General features: G+C 51.9%; 10 protein-coding genes and 2 non-coding genes across 12 annotated transcripts; 5 read left to right on the top strand and 7 right to left on the bottom strand.

Annotated features, from left to right (window-relative positions):
* Nucleotides 1-561: 561 nt before the first annotated feature.
* Nucleotides 562-2,544, bottom strand: POX_d05351 (uncharacterized protein; the record flags this gene model as incomplete). The annotated part of the gene is made up of 7 exons (XM_050114199.1): nt 562-837; nt 909-1,519; nt 1,596-1,670; nt 1,734-1,774; nt 1,834-2,159; nt 2,217-2,411; nt 2,470-2,544. 7 exons carry the CDS (start codon nt 2,542-2,544, stop codon nt 562-564), a joined length of 1,599 nt encoding a protein of 532 aa, XP_049969150.1.
* Nucleotides 2,545-3,148: 604 nt separating this feature from the next.
* Nucleotides 3,149-4,129, top strand: POX_d05352 (Cytoplasmic tRNA 2-thiolation protein 2; the record flags this gene model as incomplete). Its single annotated transcript, XM_050114200.1, has 1 exon — nt 3,149-4,129. One exon carries the CDS (start codon nt 3,149-3,151, stop codon nt 4,127-4,129), a length of 981 nt encoding a protein of 326 aa, XP_049969151.1.
* A 148-nt stretch (nt 4,130-4,277) lies between these two features.
* Nucleotides 4,278-5,286, bottom strand: POX_d05353 (uncharacterized protein; the record flags this gene model as incomplete). Its single annotated transcript, XM_050114201.1, has 3 exons — nt 4,278-4,800; nt 4,884-5,098; nt 5,212-5,286. The coding sequence occupies 3 exons, from the start codon at nt 5,284-5,286 to the stop codon at nt 4,278-4,280; spliced, it is 813 nt and encodes a 270-aa protein (XP_049969152.1).
* An 821-nt stretch (nt 5,287-6,107) lies between these two features.
* POX_d05354 (uncharacterized protein) lies at nt 6,108-8,793 on the top strand (the record flags this gene model as incomplete). The annotated part of the gene is made up of 2 exons (XM_050114202.1): nt 6,108-6,138; nt 6,215-8,793. The coding sequence occupies 2 exons, from the start codon at nt 6,108-6,110 to the stop codon at nt 8,791-8,793; spliced, it is 2,610 nt and encodes an 869-aa protein (XP_049969153.1).
* Nucleotides 8,794-9,152: 359 nt separating this feature from the next.
* On the bottom strand, nt 9,153-9,234 carry POX_tR107. The gene has a single exon. It is a non-coding gene; the product is annotated as a tRNA-Ser (tRNA).
* A 99-nt stretch (nt 9,235-9,333) lies between these two features.
* Nucleotides 9,334-9,415, bottom strand: POX_tR106. Its single transcript has one exon. It is a non-coding gene; the product is annotated as a tRNA-Ser (tRNA).
* Nucleotides 9,416-9,832: 417 nt separating this feature from the next.
* POX_d05355 (uncharacterized protein) lies at nt 9,833-10,985 on the top strand (the record flags this gene model as incomplete). The annotated part of the gene is made up of 2 exons (XM_050114203.1): nt 9,833-10,162; nt 10,221-10,985. 2 exons carry the CDS (start codon nt 9,833-9,835, stop codon nt 10,983-10,985), a joined length of 1,095 nt encoding a protein of 364 aa, XP_049969154.1.
* Nucleotides 10,986-12,213: 1,228 nt separating this feature from the next.
* POX_d05356 (putative transferase caf17) lies at nt 12,214-13,515 on the top strand (the record flags this gene model as incomplete). Its single annotated transcript, XM_050114204.1, has 1 exon — nt 12,214-13,515. The coding sequence occupies one exon, from the start codon at nt 12,214-12,216 to the stop codon at nt 13,513-13,515; it is 1,302 nt and encodes a 433-aa protein (XP_049969155.1).
* A 214-nt stretch (nt 13,516-13,729) lies between these two features.
* POX_d05357 (uncharacterized protein) lies at nt 13,730-15,007 on the bottom strand (the record flags this gene model as incomplete). The annotated part of the gene is made up of 1 exon (XM_050114205.1): nt 13,730-15,007. The coding sequence occupies one exon, from the start codon at nt 15,005-15,007 to the stop codon at nt 13,730-13,732; it is 1,278 nt and encodes a 425-aa protein (XP_049969156.1).
* A 955-nt stretch (nt 15,008-15,962) lies between these two features.
* Nucleotides 15,963-17,658, top strand: POX_d05358 (uncharacterized protein; the record flags this gene model as incomplete). The annotated part of the gene is made up of 3 exons (XM_050114206.1): nt 15,963-16,071; nt 16,132-16,455; nt 16,556-17,658. 3 exons carry the CDS (start codon nt 15,963-15,965, stop codon nt 17,656-17,658), a joined length of 1,536 nt encoding a protein of 511 aa, XP_049969157.1.
* A 186-nt stretch (nt 17,659-17,844) lies between these two features.
* POX_d05359 (uncharacterized protein) lies at nt 17,845-19,090 on the bottom strand (the record flags this gene model as incomplete). The annotated part of the gene is made up of 2 exons (XM_050114207.1): nt 17,845-18,005; nt 18,103-19,090. 2 exons carry the CDS (start codon nt 19,088-19,090, stop codon nt 17,845-17,847), a joined length of 1,149 nt encoding a protein of 382 aa, XP_049969158.1.
* An 886-nt stretch (nt 19,091-19,976) lies between these two features.
* On the bottom strand, nt 19,977-20,306 carry POX_d05360 (uncharacterized protein; the record flags this gene model as incomplete). The annotated part of the gene is made up of 1 exon (XM_050114208.1): nt 19,977-20,306. The coding sequence occupies one exon, from the start codon at nt 20,304-20,306 to the stop codon at nt 19,977-19,979; it is 330 nt and encodes a 109-aa protein (XP_049969159.1).
* Nucleotides 20,307-20,402: the final 96 nt, after the last annotated feature.

Raw genomic sequence — 20,402 nt, forward strand, 5'->3', positions numbered from 1 at the left:
GTAGTGTTAACCGATCAGGTACCTGCGCTAGTAACTTCAGGCTCTGGTTGCATGAGTCAAGCCGCACATCGGAGACCCGCCTTGGATCGAATCGATGGGTTTCTGGCGGGTTCGCCCGGTAAGCCTACGAGATTCATTGCGAGGGAAACGATTTGAACGGACGCAAAGGATTTATTCATCGGAACAATCAATCTGTATACTAGATTCGGTAGATGTGCGACTTGTCAAAACACCTGATTTTACAAGGAAAATGGGTATAGACACTCGACAGTCCGGGTGCCGCGGCCAGAGAAGATCCGTCCCGTGCAGCAAACGATTGAGAATAGTCTGGTATCGAGATTGCTGGCTAACAAGACTGAACGATTCAAGCCTACCGGATTGCGAGCACAAGAAATACAGTTCAGAAGGAAACTAACGCCACAACATGCATGAAACTCATCAGGTTCTTCGAGGACCGCCTTCTTCTGCCCTGTAAACCGCACAAACTAAACACACCCAATCAATTTCCCCGGGTTGCACACAGTCGGAAAGTCAAAAGGACAGGCCACATTTGAGTCCATTTTAGCGGGTCAGTCTTTGCCGCTCGCCGGAGTTGCGGGGCGACTCATCATCGTCAGACCACTTGTCGCCGTCTTCGCCGACTGCAAAGATGGTCTCGTCATCAAGAGATGCACGATGATTTGAGGCCGAGACGGGCTTGGGAGGCACCGGAGAGAGGTCGCGGTGTCCGGCGGCAGACGAGCTGCCAGGGTATTCCGGAGGCGCCTCGGCAGGATCTTCCTCGTCCAGACCACTACCGAAGGATCGGATTTCGAATCCGTCATCATCTTGGGCAAGCTATTTGGGTTCAGTCAGCATGAAAATCGCAAGCCTCGCGTGTTTCATTTCTCGGGCACAAGATGACATACCTCATCACTCATAGCAAAGCGTCGATTGTTCGCCGTGGGGCGCCAGAGGTAGGCGATGAACGCAATGTCGAAGAAGTACACCAAGTTCAGCCAACCGTCCAGAACAAACCATCGAGTCTTCCAGTGATCAGGCACAAAGTCAGCGTCGCTATGACCAGCAAAGTCGAAGGAGTTGATGAAGAAAAAGCCGAAGATGACAATGATGCTGCCAAGAATGCACCACCAAAGCTTCTTGTACATCAGGGCCTTCGTCTTCTGCTTTCGGTCGATGAGGTCCTTCATCGTGGCATTCAATGAGTTCAATGTCCACACATAGAAGGCCGTCAGAGTACCAGCGAGAGGTAGAACGATGAGAAGGACAAGGGGTCCAGCAGTCTCTGGCGTGATGGACAGACTGGCGACCGAGTATCCCATGGCGAAGATGAAGTGACCGATGGCCAAGATGCGGACATAGATCATGGTGCGACCCAAGGATGGTTTCACCACACCATAACCCATGCAGACAATGAGAAGCAGGAAGAACGAAAAGGCATTGCGGCCAGCATTGAGGATCGCAACGATGACCATCAATGCTTTACCCATTGTATTCAACCCATGTCGATTTTGATAGTCTAGGAAGAAGAGAGGGGGGAAGAGAAAGAGAGTCAGGCCATACTCCGTCAACATATCATCCGACAAAAGACGTACCATAGAAGCCCCAGGTCATCAGCTGTTCGACAATCAAGAAAACCAGGATCGCGGTGATGTAGTTCTGGACCGGCACTGTTCACAATAAGCACTCAATCGTTGGAGATGAGGAGATGTGGAAAAAGCTGTATGACATACGGATATCATGGCGATTTTGAACATATAGGAAAGCCCAGAATCTGGTGTCAAGTCAGCTCGGGTCAAGTCCAGCAATGGAGTCACCTGGATGGTCGCATACATTCCCACCACAGCGTAAACAATAGTCAAAGCCCCATAGAAGGGGAGCTTAGCGATTTGCGCCGCGGGTAGTTCACCATAGGAGTTGCGAAAGGTGATGACCGCATTATAATCCACATTTGAATACGCGTAGGTGCTCACGCAGTAGAAGCCGGTCTTGGGCACCGGATACTTGATGACGTCGGGACTGTTCAGGTGAATGGCTTTGGAGATAATCGGGCTTTGAGAGCTATCCGTAGCGTTGTTGGTGAGTATAAAGGATCCGACCTCATCTTTCGTACACAGCTTCGCATCCACGGCCGATTCGTCACAAATTGTTTCCTTGATCTGATTTGAATCCTGTATCAGCTTGTGTTCCTCCTCGAATCAAGTGCATCGACACACCTCATCATCGGTAGTGCGATATCGGCCAATCAATTCTTCATCTTTCCACTCGAAGATCACCAGGCTGGCGAGAGGGTCTCCTTCCTGGTTCTCTGCTTTGGCAAACTTGACCAAGATAAAGGGGTCGACATTTCCACCCCAGCTCTTTCGACCGTACATGCCTGAGCATTGTTGACGATGCGCCTCGTCGGATTTCTAATGTCACATCTGATTAGCATTGCTTAGGCTCAAGGCGATGGTGGTCGTGGCGTACAATTTGCACTTCGTTGGCCACCACGGCGCCCGCCAGCAAAGCCGTTAGGCTCAGTGTTCGGAGCCAACCCTGCATTGTAACGGAATCAAAGAGAAAAGTTAGAAACACTCGAGGCGCCGTAATCGGGTATCAAGACTATCTCAATGTCGCGCCGCATCCAAAGTCGGCCAGATAGTGTCTGGAAAGGAAAAGCCGGTCTCTCGAGAGCGATCCACAGAAGCTCTCCGGAACCGCCGAGCTTCACTTGCGTGGCCTAAACATCCCCGGGAGCGCCCAGCTTTCCGGGTTCCGCGCATGGAATCTTACCTAAGCCTGCCCGCTGCGGCAGAACCGTCTCTCAGGTCCACTTCCGGCCATGGCAGTACTGGACCGGTCAGGCCCGCCACCTTAGCAACATTTTTTTTTCTCTTGTCCGTTGGAAGAGAAGTGTTCTACCAACACTGTCGCTCTTTTTCAGAAAGGGAGCGCTCACTGTGCAGCTATGCCATCTCAGGAGATACAACGTGCTTGCATGGACTGCAAAGATGCAGATGCCATTTTACACACCCGACACAGGCATTACTGTGGGTATGCAAAGCAACTTCAACCCCGCCATACTCCAAGAATTTCCAGTGAACAAAGTACTAAAAAGCGCCATTCTAGAAAATGCTTCAAACGCTTTCTTTCTCACAAGGTCGCCATGCGCATGTCGAAGTTTAAGCAAATGAAAAGAACGAGCGGGCAGGCACCCAGACTTCTCCTTCCGCTGTCCCTCGGCATTTCTTCCTCGGTTCTGTTGCAGATTATTAATGAGGATATTGAGCGGCAGCTCGCCAAGAATTTTGTCAATATTGGCTTCGAAGTTCATGTGCTTGTCGTCGATGAACAAAATGGCGCTTTCGACGCGGTCTATGAGGCAGTCACCAAGGCTTTCCCCAGGCTTTCGTTTACCAAACTGCCATTGCACAGCGTCTTCGACTATGTCACAGAAATGAAAGAGATTATCGAGGAATATGCCGGTCATGCTGTGGTCGACTGGGAGGAATTGTCCAACGAGGACCGCCTCGCGGCTTTCCGTGCTGCGATTTCCAGTCCTACATCCAAGGCTGACTTGAACTCTGTGCTCTTGACCCGCCTGGTCGTTGAATATGCAAAAAGCATGAAATGTGAGACTGTCATCTGGGGTGATTCGGATACGCGCCTCGCTGCAAAAACCCTAGCAAGTGTCGCTAAAGGCCGCGGTGCCTCATTGACTTGGTCCGTGTCTGACGGCATGTCTCCTTGGGGCGTCAACTTTGACTTTCCGCTGCGAGACCTGTCAAAGCCTGAACTGGAGCAGTACATGAGCGTCTGTCAGGAGCTTTCAGGTGTGGTCGTTCCTGACGAACCTATTGCAGATGATGTTTTGACCAAGAATCTTTCTATCGACGAGCTCATGATGCGCTACGTGCGGACGCAAGGCGAGAAATATCGAGGTGTCATGGCGAACGTTTCAAGAACTGCAAACAAATTGCAGTCAACCATCGAATCCGATGACCCTTCATGTCCGCTGTGTGGAGGACTTGTAGGAAATGTGAAGGGAAATTCCGGGGTCACCGTCGCGAATCAGTCCAGCGACAACTACAGTGCCAGATTTTGTTACGGATGCATGAGGTCTCGCCCAGAGGCATTCATGAAGTGAAGTCGATTCTTGAAGAAAAAAAACCCCTAGCGCAAACTGACCCAATCCGACCGCAATAAAAACATGAACAAACAACCGATTTCCGCTAATTACACCGTACGAAGAACATGATTCCGACTCATTCATTCCCAGCTCGAGGCACACGGGGCTATCTTCCTCGCTCCAAATCATCATCCGGTTGGCGCGAACCACCAAACCACTTCTTCGAACGACGTTCGTTGCGGGCTTTTTTAACCCGTGCAGGCCTCGCAGGGGGTTGCTGAGCATTTGTTGCCCCCTGCGTGCCTGAAATGGTCTGTTCGCTGTACTGAGGCGGCAAGTCATCGACCACGCCGGTTTCCTGCCTATCCCACTCATCAGGAAGACTGTGATCAACAACTCGTGCTTCTGGCCTGCCATCAGCGGCTGCAGCACCGTCGCGTGGTATCTGGGACTTGAGTGTTTTCGCGCCCTTTTCGCGAAGATGTTTTTCCAGAATGACGGCATTCCGAGTGTTGCATTTGTACACGGCATCTGCCACATCGCCGACAAAGGGAACCAAGCCAATGATAAAGTCAATGATTACATTTATCATCATCATCATCCGCAGACGCGGCGGAAGTCCACCTTCGATCTCTTCGCATTTCTTCACCACCATCATGGCAAGTGCGGCGTCTGCGGCGTCTCCGGCACTGAAATGGTAGTCTGGTCAGCGAGTTATGTCCTGGGATCGAAGAAAGAAGGAAGCAGAATCCTTTGCGAATCGCACACTCACAATGGAACAAGGCCGATCACACTTCCCCACCCAAATCTGATCCCGCACAAATTAAATAAGGCATAATCGAGTCGGTACGCTCTGCGCTTAACCTGAGTGAGGATCTTGCCATCCTTCTCTGTTAATCCAGGCGGAATCGCTTTGCGACGCCTTTGCGTCTTTTTGCCCAGAGCTTGACCCAGACGTGAGGCTGGGACTTCTTCGAAATACGGGTCCTGCAGTTTTTCATCAACACCATTAGCTCTAGCTTGACTTTCTCGCAGAAACGCCTTGCAAAGAGAGGGGGCTGTAGAAGGACCAAAGAAGTATAAGCAGAATACAGACTTACCTCGGTTCCAAAATGATTTCTAGCAGATTCGGCAAGCACTCTCTTGCCTACGAGGGACCAAAGTAGCCCGGACATGGCTCACTGAGGGATAGAAAAATGGTGGATAACTCCCAAGTGTTGATCCAGTTGCTCAAGCGCAGCTCGGGGGGGAATGCGATGATTGAGGGCTGTCTGCTACGGGCAGATTATGAAGTGCCAGCAGACGGTGGAGAATTGATCACTTGTCGTGAGCAAGCCAGAAGGAGGGGGGGAAAACTTCAGTAGGTGTAAATTTCAAATCGGCTGGGGTAGTGAGAAGAAAGAGCCGGAATATAAATGGCGGTGCGAGACAAGTCAGAGGATCAGAGCATTTTGTTTGCTGGCAGTCTGGCACAACGTCATTCCACAGCCCTCTCGATTGGGCCATCTCCCCAAGCTTGACTTTGGCTGCCGATCTCTGTGGCGCTCACAGCTTCGCACAGCCACATTTATCGTACGCCACATATTTCACCCGACCAGAGTTTCCCGCGTCTGCCCGCGGGCGGAACTCTGCCAGGTCAAGACGGGAGGTTCAGTTCAGTTTGGCAGCCCGAGCAGGCTGCCTGACTCAGCAGATCGTCACCACCTCACCTACCGCCTGTGTTCAGCTGCATTTGGGCAGCTCCGCTGTACTTGCGCCTAAGGTTTGATCATCACCTTCTTTTCCTCTCCTCGGTTGGAATCTTGCCATTCTTTGCTCGAGCTCGTTGGATCGAGTGCCAAATTTCCTATTCGCTCTCGTAACTCCGATCTATTTGGACTGCGGCACCCACTCGGCAAGCCCCCTCCTGTGGTATCGAGCCTTGTCGCGTTCGGCGGCCTCAACAAGCGTCTGATTTTGGTCGTCCGCGTGGAGATGCGAAGCTTCGTTGCCCGTCATGACCGAATCAAAGATGCAACTAGAAGATTGTGGGTTTTTGACAGTCAACTGATTCCCTCTGGTTGGAGCGCATATCTAATCACACCACGTTTAAACCTCGGTCAGGGCTGGATGATTTATGTGTCCGATTCATTATCAACCTACCCCACGAAGAACTCGAGTCTGTTGAACGGATCTGTTTTCAGGTCGAAGAGGCGCAATGGTTCTATGAAGATTTTATTCGACCCCTCGATCCTGCGCTGCCCTCGCTTTCACTGAAGGCTTTCAGTCTGCGCATTTTCCAACACTGCCCTCTGATGTCGCAATGGTCTCACTACCATCACATGGCGGCGTTCTCTGAATTCTTAGCCTACAAGACTAGAGTTCCGGTTCGTGGCGCAATCCTTCTTAATGAAGAGATGGATTCGGTGGTCTTGGTAAAAGGCTGGAAGAAAGGTGCGAATTGGAGTTTTCCGCGGGGAAAGATCAATAAGGGCGAGCCGGACTTGGACTGCGCAATCCGCGAGGTCTACGAAGAGACTGGCTTCGACGTGCGCGCAGCCAACTTGATCAAGTCAGAAGACTCTGTCAAGTCGATTGAGGTGACGATGCGAGAACAGCACATGCGACTGTTTGTGTTCCCTGGCGTTCCTCGCGACACGCATTTTGAGCCGCGAACTCGCAAAGAGATTAGCAAGATTGAATGGTACAAGCTGTCAGAGCTACCGACGCTCAAGAAAAACAAGCAGCAGGATGAGGGAATGGCCGTCGCAAATGCCAACAAGTTCTACATGGTCGCGCCTTTCCTGCATCCATTAAAGAAGTGGATTGCTCAGCAAAAGAGACTAGCCCTCAAGGACCAGCCAGGCGTCAAGTCATCTGTGCATGTTGGGGGCTATGCATCTATGGACGAAGGTGCTAACAATACCGAAAATCCTCCGTATGGAAGCGGCATGGCTGATCTTCCAGAAGCTGACGCAGCAGCACCTGCGCCAGATGTCTCTTCTCATATCAAGCAGCTGCTGAGGATTGGTGGAGGGCAAACTGAGTCGACACCAGTGCCGGCTCCACCTTCAGTCTTGCCCGCTGCCGCAGTTGATCAAAGCAAATCTCATGCGCTGCTGGCCCTTCTCAGAACCGGCTCCCAAGCCAGTTCTTCTCAGGCACAAGAGAACGTCACCCCTCAAGCTCCCAGCGGCGTTGGCTTCCCGTCAAACCAGGACATCCACTTCGCTCCTGATTTCTTTCCCGGGTTTCCCTTGCAGCAGCAACATGTGCGGCCCTCCGATTTCATGCCGGAAAGAAATTTACAGCATCTTCCTGGTAATCCTTTGCCACCTTCCCAGGTCCAGTCGCATCCTCAGTCTCGGTCATTCACAATGTCCGGGCAACATGACCTCGCGAATCCACCCGCTCTACCGGCGAACCTACACTCTGGACATCAGCAATATCAGAGCAACCACGCGCACATCACTTCTCAATTCAGCACCGCACCACCGAGGAACGCTGTGGCTCCATTCCAAAGGACAGGTGATCCTCAGTTTTCTGAGAAGATGGAGCCCTCTCGAGGTCCAGGAGCGGCCGTACCACCAGCCAGCAAACTTCCCCCGCCTAAACTGACAAGTCATTCGCTCGCGCTTCTCGGCTTTTTCAAAGATGAGAACAAGACTCCCAAGACGTCGTTTGCAAACCCGGCTAGCGGTTCTGTGACTTTTCCCGGGTTTTCACCTGGCCCTCATCCTAGCCAAGGGCGTAAAACCTCTCTCCATCAGGACGGTCTGTTGAATCTGTTCAAGGGTGCAAAAGGTTCGCCAGTACCTCCGCCTGCAGAGTTGTCTGGCCGCTCAGTCAGCGCCATGCCACCTTCGCAGAAGCAAATTCTTCAGCGGCCATCACCTCTGCCGGATCATCGGCAGCAGCGGGGACTTGCAGGGTCCCAACCGTCTACGCATACGGCTCAACCCTCAGTGGATCCTCACGCAGCGTCAAGCAAGTTGCAACTGGAGAAGTCTTCCCGGTCAAGCTCGAAGAAGTCAGCCGATGGAAGCTCAAGGCGCAGAGACAATTCTGGTCGCCATAACCCAGGTCAACCCCAAGCGCAGCTTTCCTCTCCTATCACTATTTTGCCTCGACCTCGGAGCGTCAAGCGCGATACATCAACTTCAGGAACTACGACGTCAAAGCACCAACCTTCGTCACCTCAGGAGGTCCAATCTTCGCCTGCGCAACCAGTCAAGCCTTTTCAGCCGCAGATTCTGCGTCGCTCGGACAAGAGTGGGTACCATGATATTCGGGCGACCGCTCCCAAGGTGACTGAGCTTGACCGCCGGTCCAGTCTGGGCGTCGTGCAAGACTCTGAAGGGCTGGTTCTCCCGGCCAATATGGATCGCCGCCCAAGTCAGACCCATGCGCAGAAGGAGGCCCTCCTCTCTCTTTTCGGTAAATCGCAAGGGTCGCCGGCAATGGCATCAGCTGCAGAGCTTGAATCCACATCTCTCCCTTCACAGCCGCCAAATGTTTCTGGCTTGGTCAGTCCTCTCTCATCAATGCACATTGCTGGCAGTGGTGGACCCGTTTCCCGTCGTGGAACTCCCCTAGAACCGGACATCGACGAGCCCTCGAGCTCTGGGAATCGGGTCTCTTCTCCCAGCAACAAGGCATTCTTACTCAGCTATTTGCAAGGCGTTGCAAAGGACGGTCGCTGAGCCTTGGTCAAGAGCCATGTGACAGCTTTTCCTTCGTGGCTGGCTCGCCACTCTGGGGGTCCGGCATCAATTACAAAGACTCGTGGTTCGTAGGTACATGATTTTTTCTAGCCTTTCACTGGCGATACTGAATGCATTGCGGAATGATATCCGCCCCAACGTCTCCTTCTCAGGTCGTGCCCTATCCTCCATAGTAAGGCAGTCGCCTCCCAATTTTGTAGCTTAAGTCAGGAATCTTTGCAGCAACGAACCGCAATCAAGTACAGTTCAAGTTCTAAAAATTATCCCCAACGGATGGATTTCATCTTGCCAGAGACAGTTGCTGGCGTGAACGACTTGCAATAGGCCCGGGCAAAAAACGACAGCTGGCGGATTTGAACCGCCGCCTCCGAAGAGACTTGATTTCTAGTCAAGCGCCTTAGACCACTCGGCCAAACTGTCATGTGACTTGAAAAGGTAAGCTAGCTTAGCACTCTAATCTAAATTCTCAAATGACAGCCCAAAATAGTTGACATGCACACGTGCAATGTAAAAAGACCTCGACGACCGGCGGATTCGAACCGCCGCCTCCGAAGAGACTTGATTTCTAGTCAAGCGCCTTAGACCACTCGGCCAGATCGTCCAGATACTGGAGGCAGATTTTATTACATTGATAAACCATTACTGTCTTCGTTCAATATCTCTGGTCAAGTCATGTCCACATTGAAATTTGCGATCGCGCAAATGATACTGTTTCTGCTTAGACTATAGTACCATTCCACCTTTAAGTGCTCACGCGCTGTGTTTCACTTTCCTTTTTCTTTTCCCCCTTTATCAGCGTTCCACACGTGTTCGAGAGGCTCCAGTGAGTCCACTCTTGATTCTCGACTTGCGAGTCCAGGCGCAGTAGCCTAGTGGGACCGGGTCGCCCAAGGGGTGTCTGGACTCCGACCCAGGTTCGGTGAGTCGCGTCCTCGCCTCGGAACACCCGCCTAAAGTTCTCCTTCAAGATCGTCTTCAACACCCCCTCGACGCCCTTCCGGCACTCCAACGAGGGGCAATGGCAACCACCGACAGTCCCGCCGGAGATGCCCCACCCCCACGACTGTATGGAAAGCAAGTGATCGATCGCATTCTTGAGGTGATTCGCTCCAATCCAATCTACGATCCCTTCGTGGAAGATGAGATTCTCAATATCGCCGCCGACTGTGAGCCCCCACCTCCGGCGCCTTGTCCACGACTTTATGAGACTCGGGAGGCGGCGCTGCAGCACGTAAAGGCCTTTGCCGCCTATCATGGATACTGCTTGACAGTCAAACGCTCAGATCAGATCAAGGTGGACTTTGTCTGCTCGCGTCACACCCCCATCAAGGCAAGAGAATCACATCCTGTCACGAGAGAGGGGGGACCGAACGAAAATTGGCAACGATTGTCCCTTTCGACTGCAGCTGCGACGGCGGTTGGCCGTGCCAAGAGGAAAGCGTAATGTCACCACGGAGACCCCATCACCCTCGGTGTGGAAGCTCAGAGTAACCCATGGCGATCACAATCATGGACCTTCGCGGCATATTCTTAATGCAGCGCGCTTTCAGGAGGTGTCTCCCGAGGTCGCCCAGGGTCATGCATTGGCGACTATGCTCATGAACGGGAATGGACCTGAAGTCATGATGCCAGAAACTCTGCGTATACCTGTGGATCGGCCAACCTCTCCACCTCATCCCGTAATTCCCGAGGATTTCGCAGAAGCGGATATGGAGGAAGGCGATGATCCGGACAAGGAACCATCCCCTCCAGCGCTGCCTGCCGGGCCACCTCCTGCACCGCCGCCGGGCATCTTCGAAACGCGCGAACATGGTCTGGTGCAGCTCAATGACTTTGCCTTCCGTCACGGGTACAGCCTGACCATCAAGCGCTCCGATACCATGAAGGTTGACTTTATCTGCGCCTGTTGGCCGAATCCAGAGCATCCCAGGTCGCGAAAGACCGTGGGGACGAATTGTAAATTCCAACTTCAGTTGAGGAGACGTGCGGCGGCGCCGCCGGGGCGACCGGGCTTTGAGGTCTTGTCTGATCGTCCCAATCTGCCTTGTTGGGAGTTGAGAATCAAGAATGGAGAACACAATCATGGGCCTCAGTCCCCAACCTCGGCGATGCTGAAGCGAAAAAGAAAGAGCGATGTTGCAGCTCATCTTACAGTCATGAGCGAGTCGTAGAGATTTGAACTTTTGTGAATCTCTAGCCGATGGCCGCACCTTCACGATTAACTCGTAGAGCTCAGAGAAAGCGGCGATCTCTCCATCATCGATTATAGTATTCATGATGCAGGGTCTATTCTTGTCGAATGACACCTTGCCTGGTCCCTGTAGGAGAACGTCGAAGATGATCCGTATTCGGATTGCTGGAAGATTTATCGTGTAGTCCCATTCATGTGTCCAGTTAGCACTAGGTACGGGCATACGACAGGAACTGTGAGGTATCGGCCCTGATATGTATGAGCTTCCAATTACCTGCCTCACGTTGTCTGACCTCCACCTTCGGTTGGGCTCGAACCAATGGAAAATAAATACCATTGGCATGTACATCGAGACGAATCCATACATTCATCTTCCTCGTGTACTTGGTAGGTTAACCTCCACGTGTATATGCAGGCTCGGGCGTAGGTGGTACCCGTACTATACATATAGATGAAGTACGGATGCAGGAGGGGGATATCCATTGGAAGACGTGAGCGACCTTCTATCCACATTGGACCCATTGGATAGCTATATGAGAACCTGTCTTCACAGTGTACCTCCATCTGGCTGTTGTTTGGACCTCTCCATATCTACATGTCACTGGTAGGTAGTAGACACCTCAAAGGGCTGCCCGGTAGGTACTAGCTGGGTACTGACATTGATCTATGTGTAGTAGGAATTTGCGCAGCCGTACAGGCATAGAGCTACTAATTGAAGTACCTATGGGGAGTTACCTAAAGAGCAGTATGATATAATTTTGTTAGGACCAGTCAACATAGATTGGTCATGGCGGTGCGACGGGCTACAGTGAGCCCAACACGAGGAACAACATATACCTGCGGGAGACAGCGCCTTCCACCTACTATTCTGCCCCAATCCACGACTCTCCAACCTCAGAGGTGGTCCCTCTGAAAACCGTGGATAATTTCTATATACGAGCCTTTCAAGTTTCATTTTTATGGCCGTTCCAGATAGACCAGCAACAGCGCATAGGATCAATATATCGTTCATATCATCGATTAAAGCCCGAGTGACTACACATCAATACCGTTTTTCAATTGGACGGGCAGATGGGAAATCTCAATTCCGAGAACTGGACCGAGAGTAAGGTTCTGCCGCTGTTTGCCGCCAAACGTCATTGCATACTCCGTTCCGTCGGAGAGATGCCGAATAGCAATTCCATTCCAGCTCATCCATCTTGTCAATAATGATTCGGCCGCGTCCATCGATCTGTGGCCGCTGTCTCGCGCGCAAAAGACTGTTTACTACAAGCAGCTGCAAATCAGAACAAATACAAAATGCGCCTCACCCACCGGATGTCGGCTACTCCCGGCTCACTAACCGGGGCCTTATATCCATCACCGGAGCCGACAGCACCTCTTTCCTGCAAGGATTGATCACTCAGAACATGCTGGTGGCCAATGACCCGAATAAGAGAGTCCGCCAAACCGGTACATATGCTGCATTTCTAAACTCGCAAGGTCGCATTCTGAACGATGTCTTCATCTATCCACTCCCGAGCCCGAACGGAGACCATGCCGAGCGAGAATGGCTAGTTGAAGTTGACCAGAACGAGCTATCCACCTTGTTGAAACACCTCAAAAAACACAAGCTTCGCGCAAAGCTGAAATTGCGTGCTCTTGATATGGGTGAGCGAACTGTTTGGTCCTCATGGAAGAATCACTCCGAACCACGCTGGGCGGCGTACAATCTCGAAGCGGAAACTGCGTCCCCATTTGCGTCCTCGCCGAATGTAGTTGGATGCATTGACTCACGAGCTCCCGGCTTCGGGTCCCGTCTCGTCACTCCGGGATCAGAAGACCTGCGCAGCCACTTGCCCGACGAGTCGCAACTTGCTGGATCCGAGGTGGATCTGGATTCGTACATTGTGCGTCGAATACTCCACGGGATAGCAGAAGGACAAGGCGAGATCATTCGGGAATCAGCATTGCCTCTGGAATCTAATATGGACCTGGGTCGCGCCATTGACTTCCGGAAAGGCTGTTACGTGGGCCAGGAATTGACCATTCGTACGCATCACACGGGTGTGGTGCGGAAGCGTATACTTCCCGTTCAGTTGTACACTGGAGCGGCCCCTTCAGCGTCTGGTCCAATCTACGACCCCTCAGCGCAGATTTCACTGCCAGCTCAGGGATCCAACATCAACAAAGCTGGTGGTCGCCGGGGCCGGAGCGCCGGCAAATTCTTAAGCGGCGTCGGCAATATCGGCCTTGCGTTATGTCGACTGGAAATGATGACTGACATCGCCCTGACCGGTGAGGGATCACAATATTCTCCTGACAACGAGTTCAAAGTCTCGTGGGAAAATCAGTCCGATCAACAACCGCAAGAAGTCAAGCTGCAGGCTTTCGTGCCAGCCTGGACCAGAGAGTTCATTCTTGCCGGAAGCGCCAAAAAAACACCCGCACGTTCAGGCGATGTCGAAGGCGAGCGAGCACGGACTCTCGTCGAGCAACTGGAAGAGGAGGAAGCGCAACGGCGAGAATAAGTGTAACTATGCAGGACCTGGAAGAAGTGTACAACAGAGCATGTCATGCAGCGTATGTAATTCAATGTTTTTGTCTATCCATGTACATGAGGCCTTGCAAGTAGCCGGGGTATCTTTTTGATGAAGAATCAACAACCTTGCAATCGAAAATTGGGAAAGAAACAAAAAGACAGACACCGTAGAGTGGTCACGAGAAAGGGTAGTAGAACACCTTTTAAACACCAGCGGGCTTTGCTTTCACTGCTGCGGCTTCTGCTGCGTCGGCGGCCTCATCCTCCCGGACAAGCTGCTCCTCGAGCGCCTTGCGCTCCTTCTCCCGCTGTGCATTCTTGAGACGCATCATGGTGATCTCTTGTAGACTAGGGGTCGACGAGGCGGCAGATGGATTGAAGGAAGAGACTTTGGGAGGGTTCCCACCCGCGGATGGAAATGACCCAAATGAGGGAGCTTTGCCAGAGGATGGGACTCCAGATTTGAGGCCGGCGAAGCTAAATGCAGGTTTAGCTGAGGCCGGAGAGGGTGCATTTGGCGTATCGGCAGTCGTTTTGGACGTTGACACCGCGGGCTCGTTGGCGGTGCTAAACCCAAGATCTGGGGCAGCCCCCGATGCGTATACAATTGAGTCCACCAACGCCCATTCTCCTTCTTTCCGCATGATTTTTTTCTCGCCATCCAACACCGCGGCTTGTGTGGCGACAATCGACTTGAAAACCACAACACCGAGACCGTAGGTCACTTTGCCCTTTTTTCCTTCCACACGCGCCCGTTTATCCTTTAAAACGAAGGCACCTTCAATCTCTCCGAATGGCGCACAGAGAGACTTTAGTAGCTCCGCATCCCAATCCGCACCTTGTCCCTCTCTGACCCAGCGCACTTTCACGGAGCGATCCAGCTCAGAAACATTTGTGCCGCCATTCTGGGACCTGTCCACACGCTGACTGCTTCGATCTGCAGCCTTGCGTGCTTCTTCTTCTTCCGCTTGCACTTTACGTTGCTCCTCCTCCAGCTCCCGCTTGAGTTTATCCGTGGCCTCGCGCCGGCGACGTCGTCCATCCTCGGCGATTCGCTCGATTTCCCGCTGAAGCTTGGCCTCGGCATCCTCGTCTCCCCCGGGAATTCCCCACGACCGTTTCACACCCTGCTGCGTGGGTACTGCCCCCGCGCGCTCGCGGGCCTCGAGGTCTTCGCGCATTTTCCGCTTTGCAGCGTCCATCTGGTCGCGCTCGCGCTGCTTGCGCATGCGCGCTTCGCGCGCATTGTCGTAGAGCTGCCGGATCGCAGGATCTGAGAGGACATCGTTGGCAATTTGGAGGAGGTGGAATTTGTCAATATCGGCATCGGTGGGGTTGGCGATCTTATCGGGGTGGTATTTCAGTGCGGTGCGACGGTAGGCACGTCGAATCTCGGATTCGTTGGCCGCCGGGGACAAGTCCAATAGCGCGTAAAAATCTTGGTTCGAGGCGGCATGCGCCTTTAAATCGTCTCCTGGCATTTTGAAGAACGCGATATAGGGGGTGAGAGAGGTAGAGAGAAAAGGAGAGAAATAGGTGGTGAAGGAGGTTTTTCAACAGCGATGAAGATAAAGATGGAGAGCCTAATTTAGATGGGGCGGGTGGTTTGGGGTCGGAGTTGCAGCGATTGGTGGGGTTCGACTCCACAAACAATCCAGTACATACATGTACAGTATAGAATTTCAACGATGAAGTGCATCACCATCACTTTCGTGCAGAAAAATATAGACGAAGTCAGAAAATACAACCTTCGTTTCGTTGGATTTCTGTAGCAGACACTTTTGCAAAACGAAAAGTACCACATGATCGTCCCAGGAGGGCATGGAGAGATCATTAGTAGAAGGCGTTGGTTAATTCCAGGCGATTTATACTGATGGCCGCAGGGCAACACCGGACCACTTCAGTCGTGATTCCGATACTATTCAAGGCGCTGCCCTCGCCGATGCAATGTATCGTCGTATTGTAGATTTTAATTTACGACGTAATTACAAGCAATTTAAGAGCAGCCAAAAGACTTACAGAGCTTCTAGATTTTCTTCCGAGTATCCGTTTCAAGCTTCTGGGCAACGCCCGCAAGGAGACCTTTGGCAACTAGGCAATGAACGACTCTAGGATGATTGATACTAAATTGAAAATGACCAACAAGAGATTTATGGTACAGATTATCTGTCAACAGAGAGAAAAATCAACATGAAAATACTCATATAGAATGATATTCCTCAGTCCACCTTGACTTGCCGTTCTTGTCGCCTCGCACCGACGGAGAGTGAAGAGGTCTTGTATCTTGCCCCCGTTTACTTTGCGTTAACTTGACCTCTACTCTCATCCACTCATCCATCCACTCATCCATCCATCCTTCGCTCCTTCCTTCCTTCCCCCAAACACCTCTTTACTCAACAAATCTTGACTGAAATCCCTGACTTTACATCAGCCACCATGCCTGAAGAACAACCACAGACCAGACCGGCCCAAAAACTTCCCAGAGCCGAGTTGGCCCTTGCTCTGGCAATTGTCAAGCTCAAACCAGCTGGCATCTCGGTGAAAGGTAGTACCCCTGTTCTCATTTTATGAATTTGAGAGTGATATTCTGAGCACAAGAACATAGCCCACATCCACAATCTTCGGAAAACCGTCAAAACCGTCCACCGTAGCAAGTCACATCTCACGGAGAAGTTCTGGGACAGTGCTGCCTATTGGCGTAATGCTTTTCTGAAATCCGAGGCAGAACAGACGGCCCTCCACAACAAGATCTTCGAACTGGAGCAGAAACAAACAGAGCTGCTTTTGAAGCAAAATAAGCTACCAGAACGACGGAAACGTGATCTAGGTGCTTTCCAAGTACAGCTCCACAGTGCCCGAAAGCGATCAAGGAGATTCGTTCCTGATCCGCTTGCGACAGAGTGGACTCGCTTCAGGAATACCTTTAAAGGTATACAGGCCCTCTTGTTGCTTCCAGAACTCCGGCAATGCCTGCTTTTCATGCTTTCTTTTTCCTCTCTATGCAAACACTCACTGAATGAATTTTCTAGGAATACCCTTCCTGAAGCACATGGTTTATCTGACACGGGCCCTGCACACTCTCCGTCCGACAGAGGAAAAGAATAAGGTTTTGGCGATGTGCGCAGCTAATCTCTGCAAAGAAGCAGAGAGGAGCATTTTAGTCTCGGTCAAGTCTCAAATTGAGACCAATATGGCTTCGGAGATGCCTCAACTCTGGACATACTCCCAGCCAAAATTCACAGCAGTTACGAAAGCCGTAGAAATGTCGTGGCTGTTGCTACAAGAGGTGCTTGTGAATTGCGAATGGTCCGCCAGTCCTGCCGACCCCGGTAAACAGGTCGTCTATTACATGGTATGTCTCACCGAGTCGATCGCGACTGCGCTTGCGGAATTTTGCAAAGCATTCTCAGAAGCGAAGATTCCTCGGCCCCGCCCTGACACCGTTCTGATGAATTTGTTATACGACAATCCGGAATACGAGCCCACCCAGGAATATCATGAAGCAGAATACCTCCTCACCTATCTTCTTTGCGACATGGTCTTCTCATTGGATCTGAACGAGGAGCCCTGTCGAGCAGTCTTGGAAGGAATGCTCCACGTCATGATCAATCGTGTCGGACAGTTGCTTTCTTTCTTGTGCTTCGATGGCATGGTGTTCCCACACGTTTCTGTCCCGGACTTGAGACCTCCCGAGGGTCTTCAGAAGATGATCGTGTCTGGCATGACACCTGAATGGGCTGAGATTGAGGGAAGACAACTCATTTGCTTCCTGCGCGAAGTTAAGCTGAGGGCCAAATTCTTCTCCGTTGGAGAATTCACCATGAACGACGGTTCCCGAACTGGTTTGATCGGCAATTGGTTCAAGCCTACCAAAGTCACCGGGACTCGCTCCGAAAGCGACGTGAGAGCGGAATTGCAGAAAAAGATGACGAATCAGTTACTCCAGGCGATTTTCGGTGAAAAAGAGGCCAACTTCCGCAATGGCCTCGCTCGTCCGTCGACACCGCCTCCTGTTGACGAGGTACCGTTCAATCGAGCGTGCTCAAGCTTCAAGGAATGGTTCATCACCGAAGTGTGGTACCTGGTTGGTTGGGAGTGTATTGAGAAGATGAAACCCGACACTTCGTCATAGTGATTCTTGCCGGCTCATCTCGAAATGCTTTCTTCTATGCTTGATTATGACGGTTTTCCATTTGCGTTGCCATGGTGCATTCTTCTTTCCATTCTTGGTGACTGGATATTCTTATTCTACCCCAGCTTTATCATTCGCGTGCGAGATTTAACTTCACTAGGATAGGTCAGTTTTATTCGATACATTTTACTTCAAATTCAAAATCCGGATTGCATTTCCTCCCAGTACTCCTGCCACGGCATCTCCATCATTTTCGAATGTCTTGTTGATCGCCTTATAGTTGGTCACGACACTGGTCCACTGCTCGTCTTCGTCACTGAGGGGAGGGAAAAATGGATGATCGGTGCCTTTGAAGTCTCGATTAGCGGTGACTTAAAGTAACCGAGGCAAAAGAAAAAAGGAACTTCACTGAGTCAGGGGAGTTGATGTGCGCAAGGAACTTACCAAAAAGCAGGCGATCGGTGGTCCCTCCACTCGCCTCGACTGCGGCTTTCATCCCCGCAGTCCCGTACACGACGGCATCCAGATAGATATTTGTCTTCAAAACATCCCAGATCCCTCGCTGCGGCCCCTGAACAGTGCCCCCATTGACCTTGAAGGTCCGCTCATGAGCGATACAGCTCTCGATTCTCCCCGCCAAAAAAGGAAGCGTCCCACCCGAATGCGCCAACAAGATCTGAAGCTTGGGGAAACGATCAAAAACACCACTCAAGTACATGCGCGTCACCGCAATGGTGGTCTCGAGCGGGAACCCCAATGCCAGAGGGAGGACATGTCCATAACGTCGCACCACTTCGGGTCCCCCGAAAGCCTCGTCCGGTAGACCGTAGTGTGGATGCAAGAAGAGCATCAACTGGGTATCCTCCAATGCCTTCCACACAGGATCCAGTCCGGGATCATCTAATCCATGGCCGCGTCCCGTCGTGCCCATGATCACGCCGCGCATGTGGCGCAGGGTCTTGATGCGGTGCAGTTCATCGGCGATAGCCTCGGGGCCAGGTGCGCCGAGGGGAAGTGTGCCAAAAGCGAAAAGACGAGGGAGTCTGGCGGATTGAGTCTGAGAGACGGTGGTATTGACCTGCGTGCAGGTCGAGTCTAGATCATCGTTGATCTTCTGCGCCCATTCCGAGGCTTGCTCTTCCCCGACGAAATCGAGCCAGGGGTTGGCGAGGGAGATGACGCTGCAGTCGATGCCGTGCTTTTGCATAAAGTCGAGCTTGACCTTGATGTCGGAGTAGGATGAGTCGACGGGCCGACCGCGCTCGTCGACGGGGATGCTGGAGTCATCGTCCGATGCAAGGATGATGAGTCGCGGAGGTCCACCGTCGGAGGGATCGTGGATATAGGGCACCTTTTTGCGGGCACGGAGCATCTCGATGTATGCGGGGGGATAGACATGAGTGTGGATGTCGACTACGAGAGGGTTCGACATGGTAAAAGTTGCTGATTTGGGGAACTAGATGGGTGAGGAGAGAGGAGGCCAAGAAACTACGGGAACTGACCAATTGATGCGATGAGAGAGAGAAAAAAAAAGGAACAATTTAGAGAGAGAGAGGGGGGGGGGAGGTGGAATTTGAGGGGCTAAGTTACTGAAGTGGACAAGGAGGTGCAGTCGCAAGTGCAGCTGTTTAGGTTAGCTGCATCTTGCGAGTTGTACTTCGCTCATGCGACTCTCGTGGTGCGAAGATAAGACAAAGTGAAATGCGGGGATTATCTCCAACGCAGCTTATCTCTTCTCCGAGAAAGACCCCCTCCGAATGGGTGATTTGGTTAGATTCGACCGAGGGGGTAAAAACATGGGAGCGATGGGTCTGTAAGTTACACTTGGCTTATACTCTTATCTCTGGAAGAGCAAGTCTCGCGTTCACCCGCATCGTGTCAGGCTACAGTAGACCTCGAAAGGAGATTGAGCTCAATCTACATCAAGGAGAACAGGATGAATCCCATGTCCCACCATCATCCTCAGTCCCTACCAGGGCCGTTCCCGCCCGACGGGAGATGTCTTTACTAAACAAGAAAGTGCCAGTTGGAGACGGTATGTCGCACTACGCAGTAACCTTGATCAACGGGTAATTTCACCGAGATTTGGCATGGTATATACATCTCTTCATGAATACATTTCTCTCCTGCCCAATGTCCTGAAATTTGGTCAATGAGCGGTCCAGGCCCATTGTCGCCATCCAAGTGACTCTATCAACGATGCCACAATCAGCAACCACCCAAGATGGACCAAATGGCACTAGAAGTCCGATGCCCCTCCCCTCCCTTCCCTCTCCAATCGACTGACCGAGAAATTCAGAGCATCTTGACCGCCAATTTTACAGGTCCTGGCTGGCAATCACACCACCGGCAAGCGTGATCGGAGCCTTGTTGGTGAAGTTGGGAATATCGGCAAAGATGGCGGGTGCTCCCTCCACCTCACGCGCCTTCTTGAGAGCCTCCTCGCTTTCCCAGATCAAGGTGGCCACGATCAGATACTTGGAGGTTGCGCCCGTCAGATCGTTCTCATATCGGACCACGTTCCAGCTCTTCAGACCATGAGGACCCCAAGTCTTGGCCACCAGGGGCATGTGGGTGCTCAGGTAGTAGTCGGTGTTGAACTCGGTGTCCGGCTCGTTCGGATACGCGACAATAGCGGTGTAAGGCATTTTGGGAGGGGGATGAATGAGGATGGAATTTGAGGTCTGGGAGTCTGGGAGAGAGAGAGAGAGAGGCTAAAATGAGATCACTTGGAACGGAGGAGA

Source organism: Penicillium oxalicum, chromosome IV (assembly GCF_001723175.1).
Source record: "Penicillium oxalicum strain HP7-1 chromosome IV, whole genome shotgun sequence".
Taxonomy (NCBI): domain Eukaryota; kingdom Fungi; phylum Ascomycota; class Eurotiomycetes; order Eurotiales; family Aspergillaceae; genus Penicillium; species Penicillium oxalicum.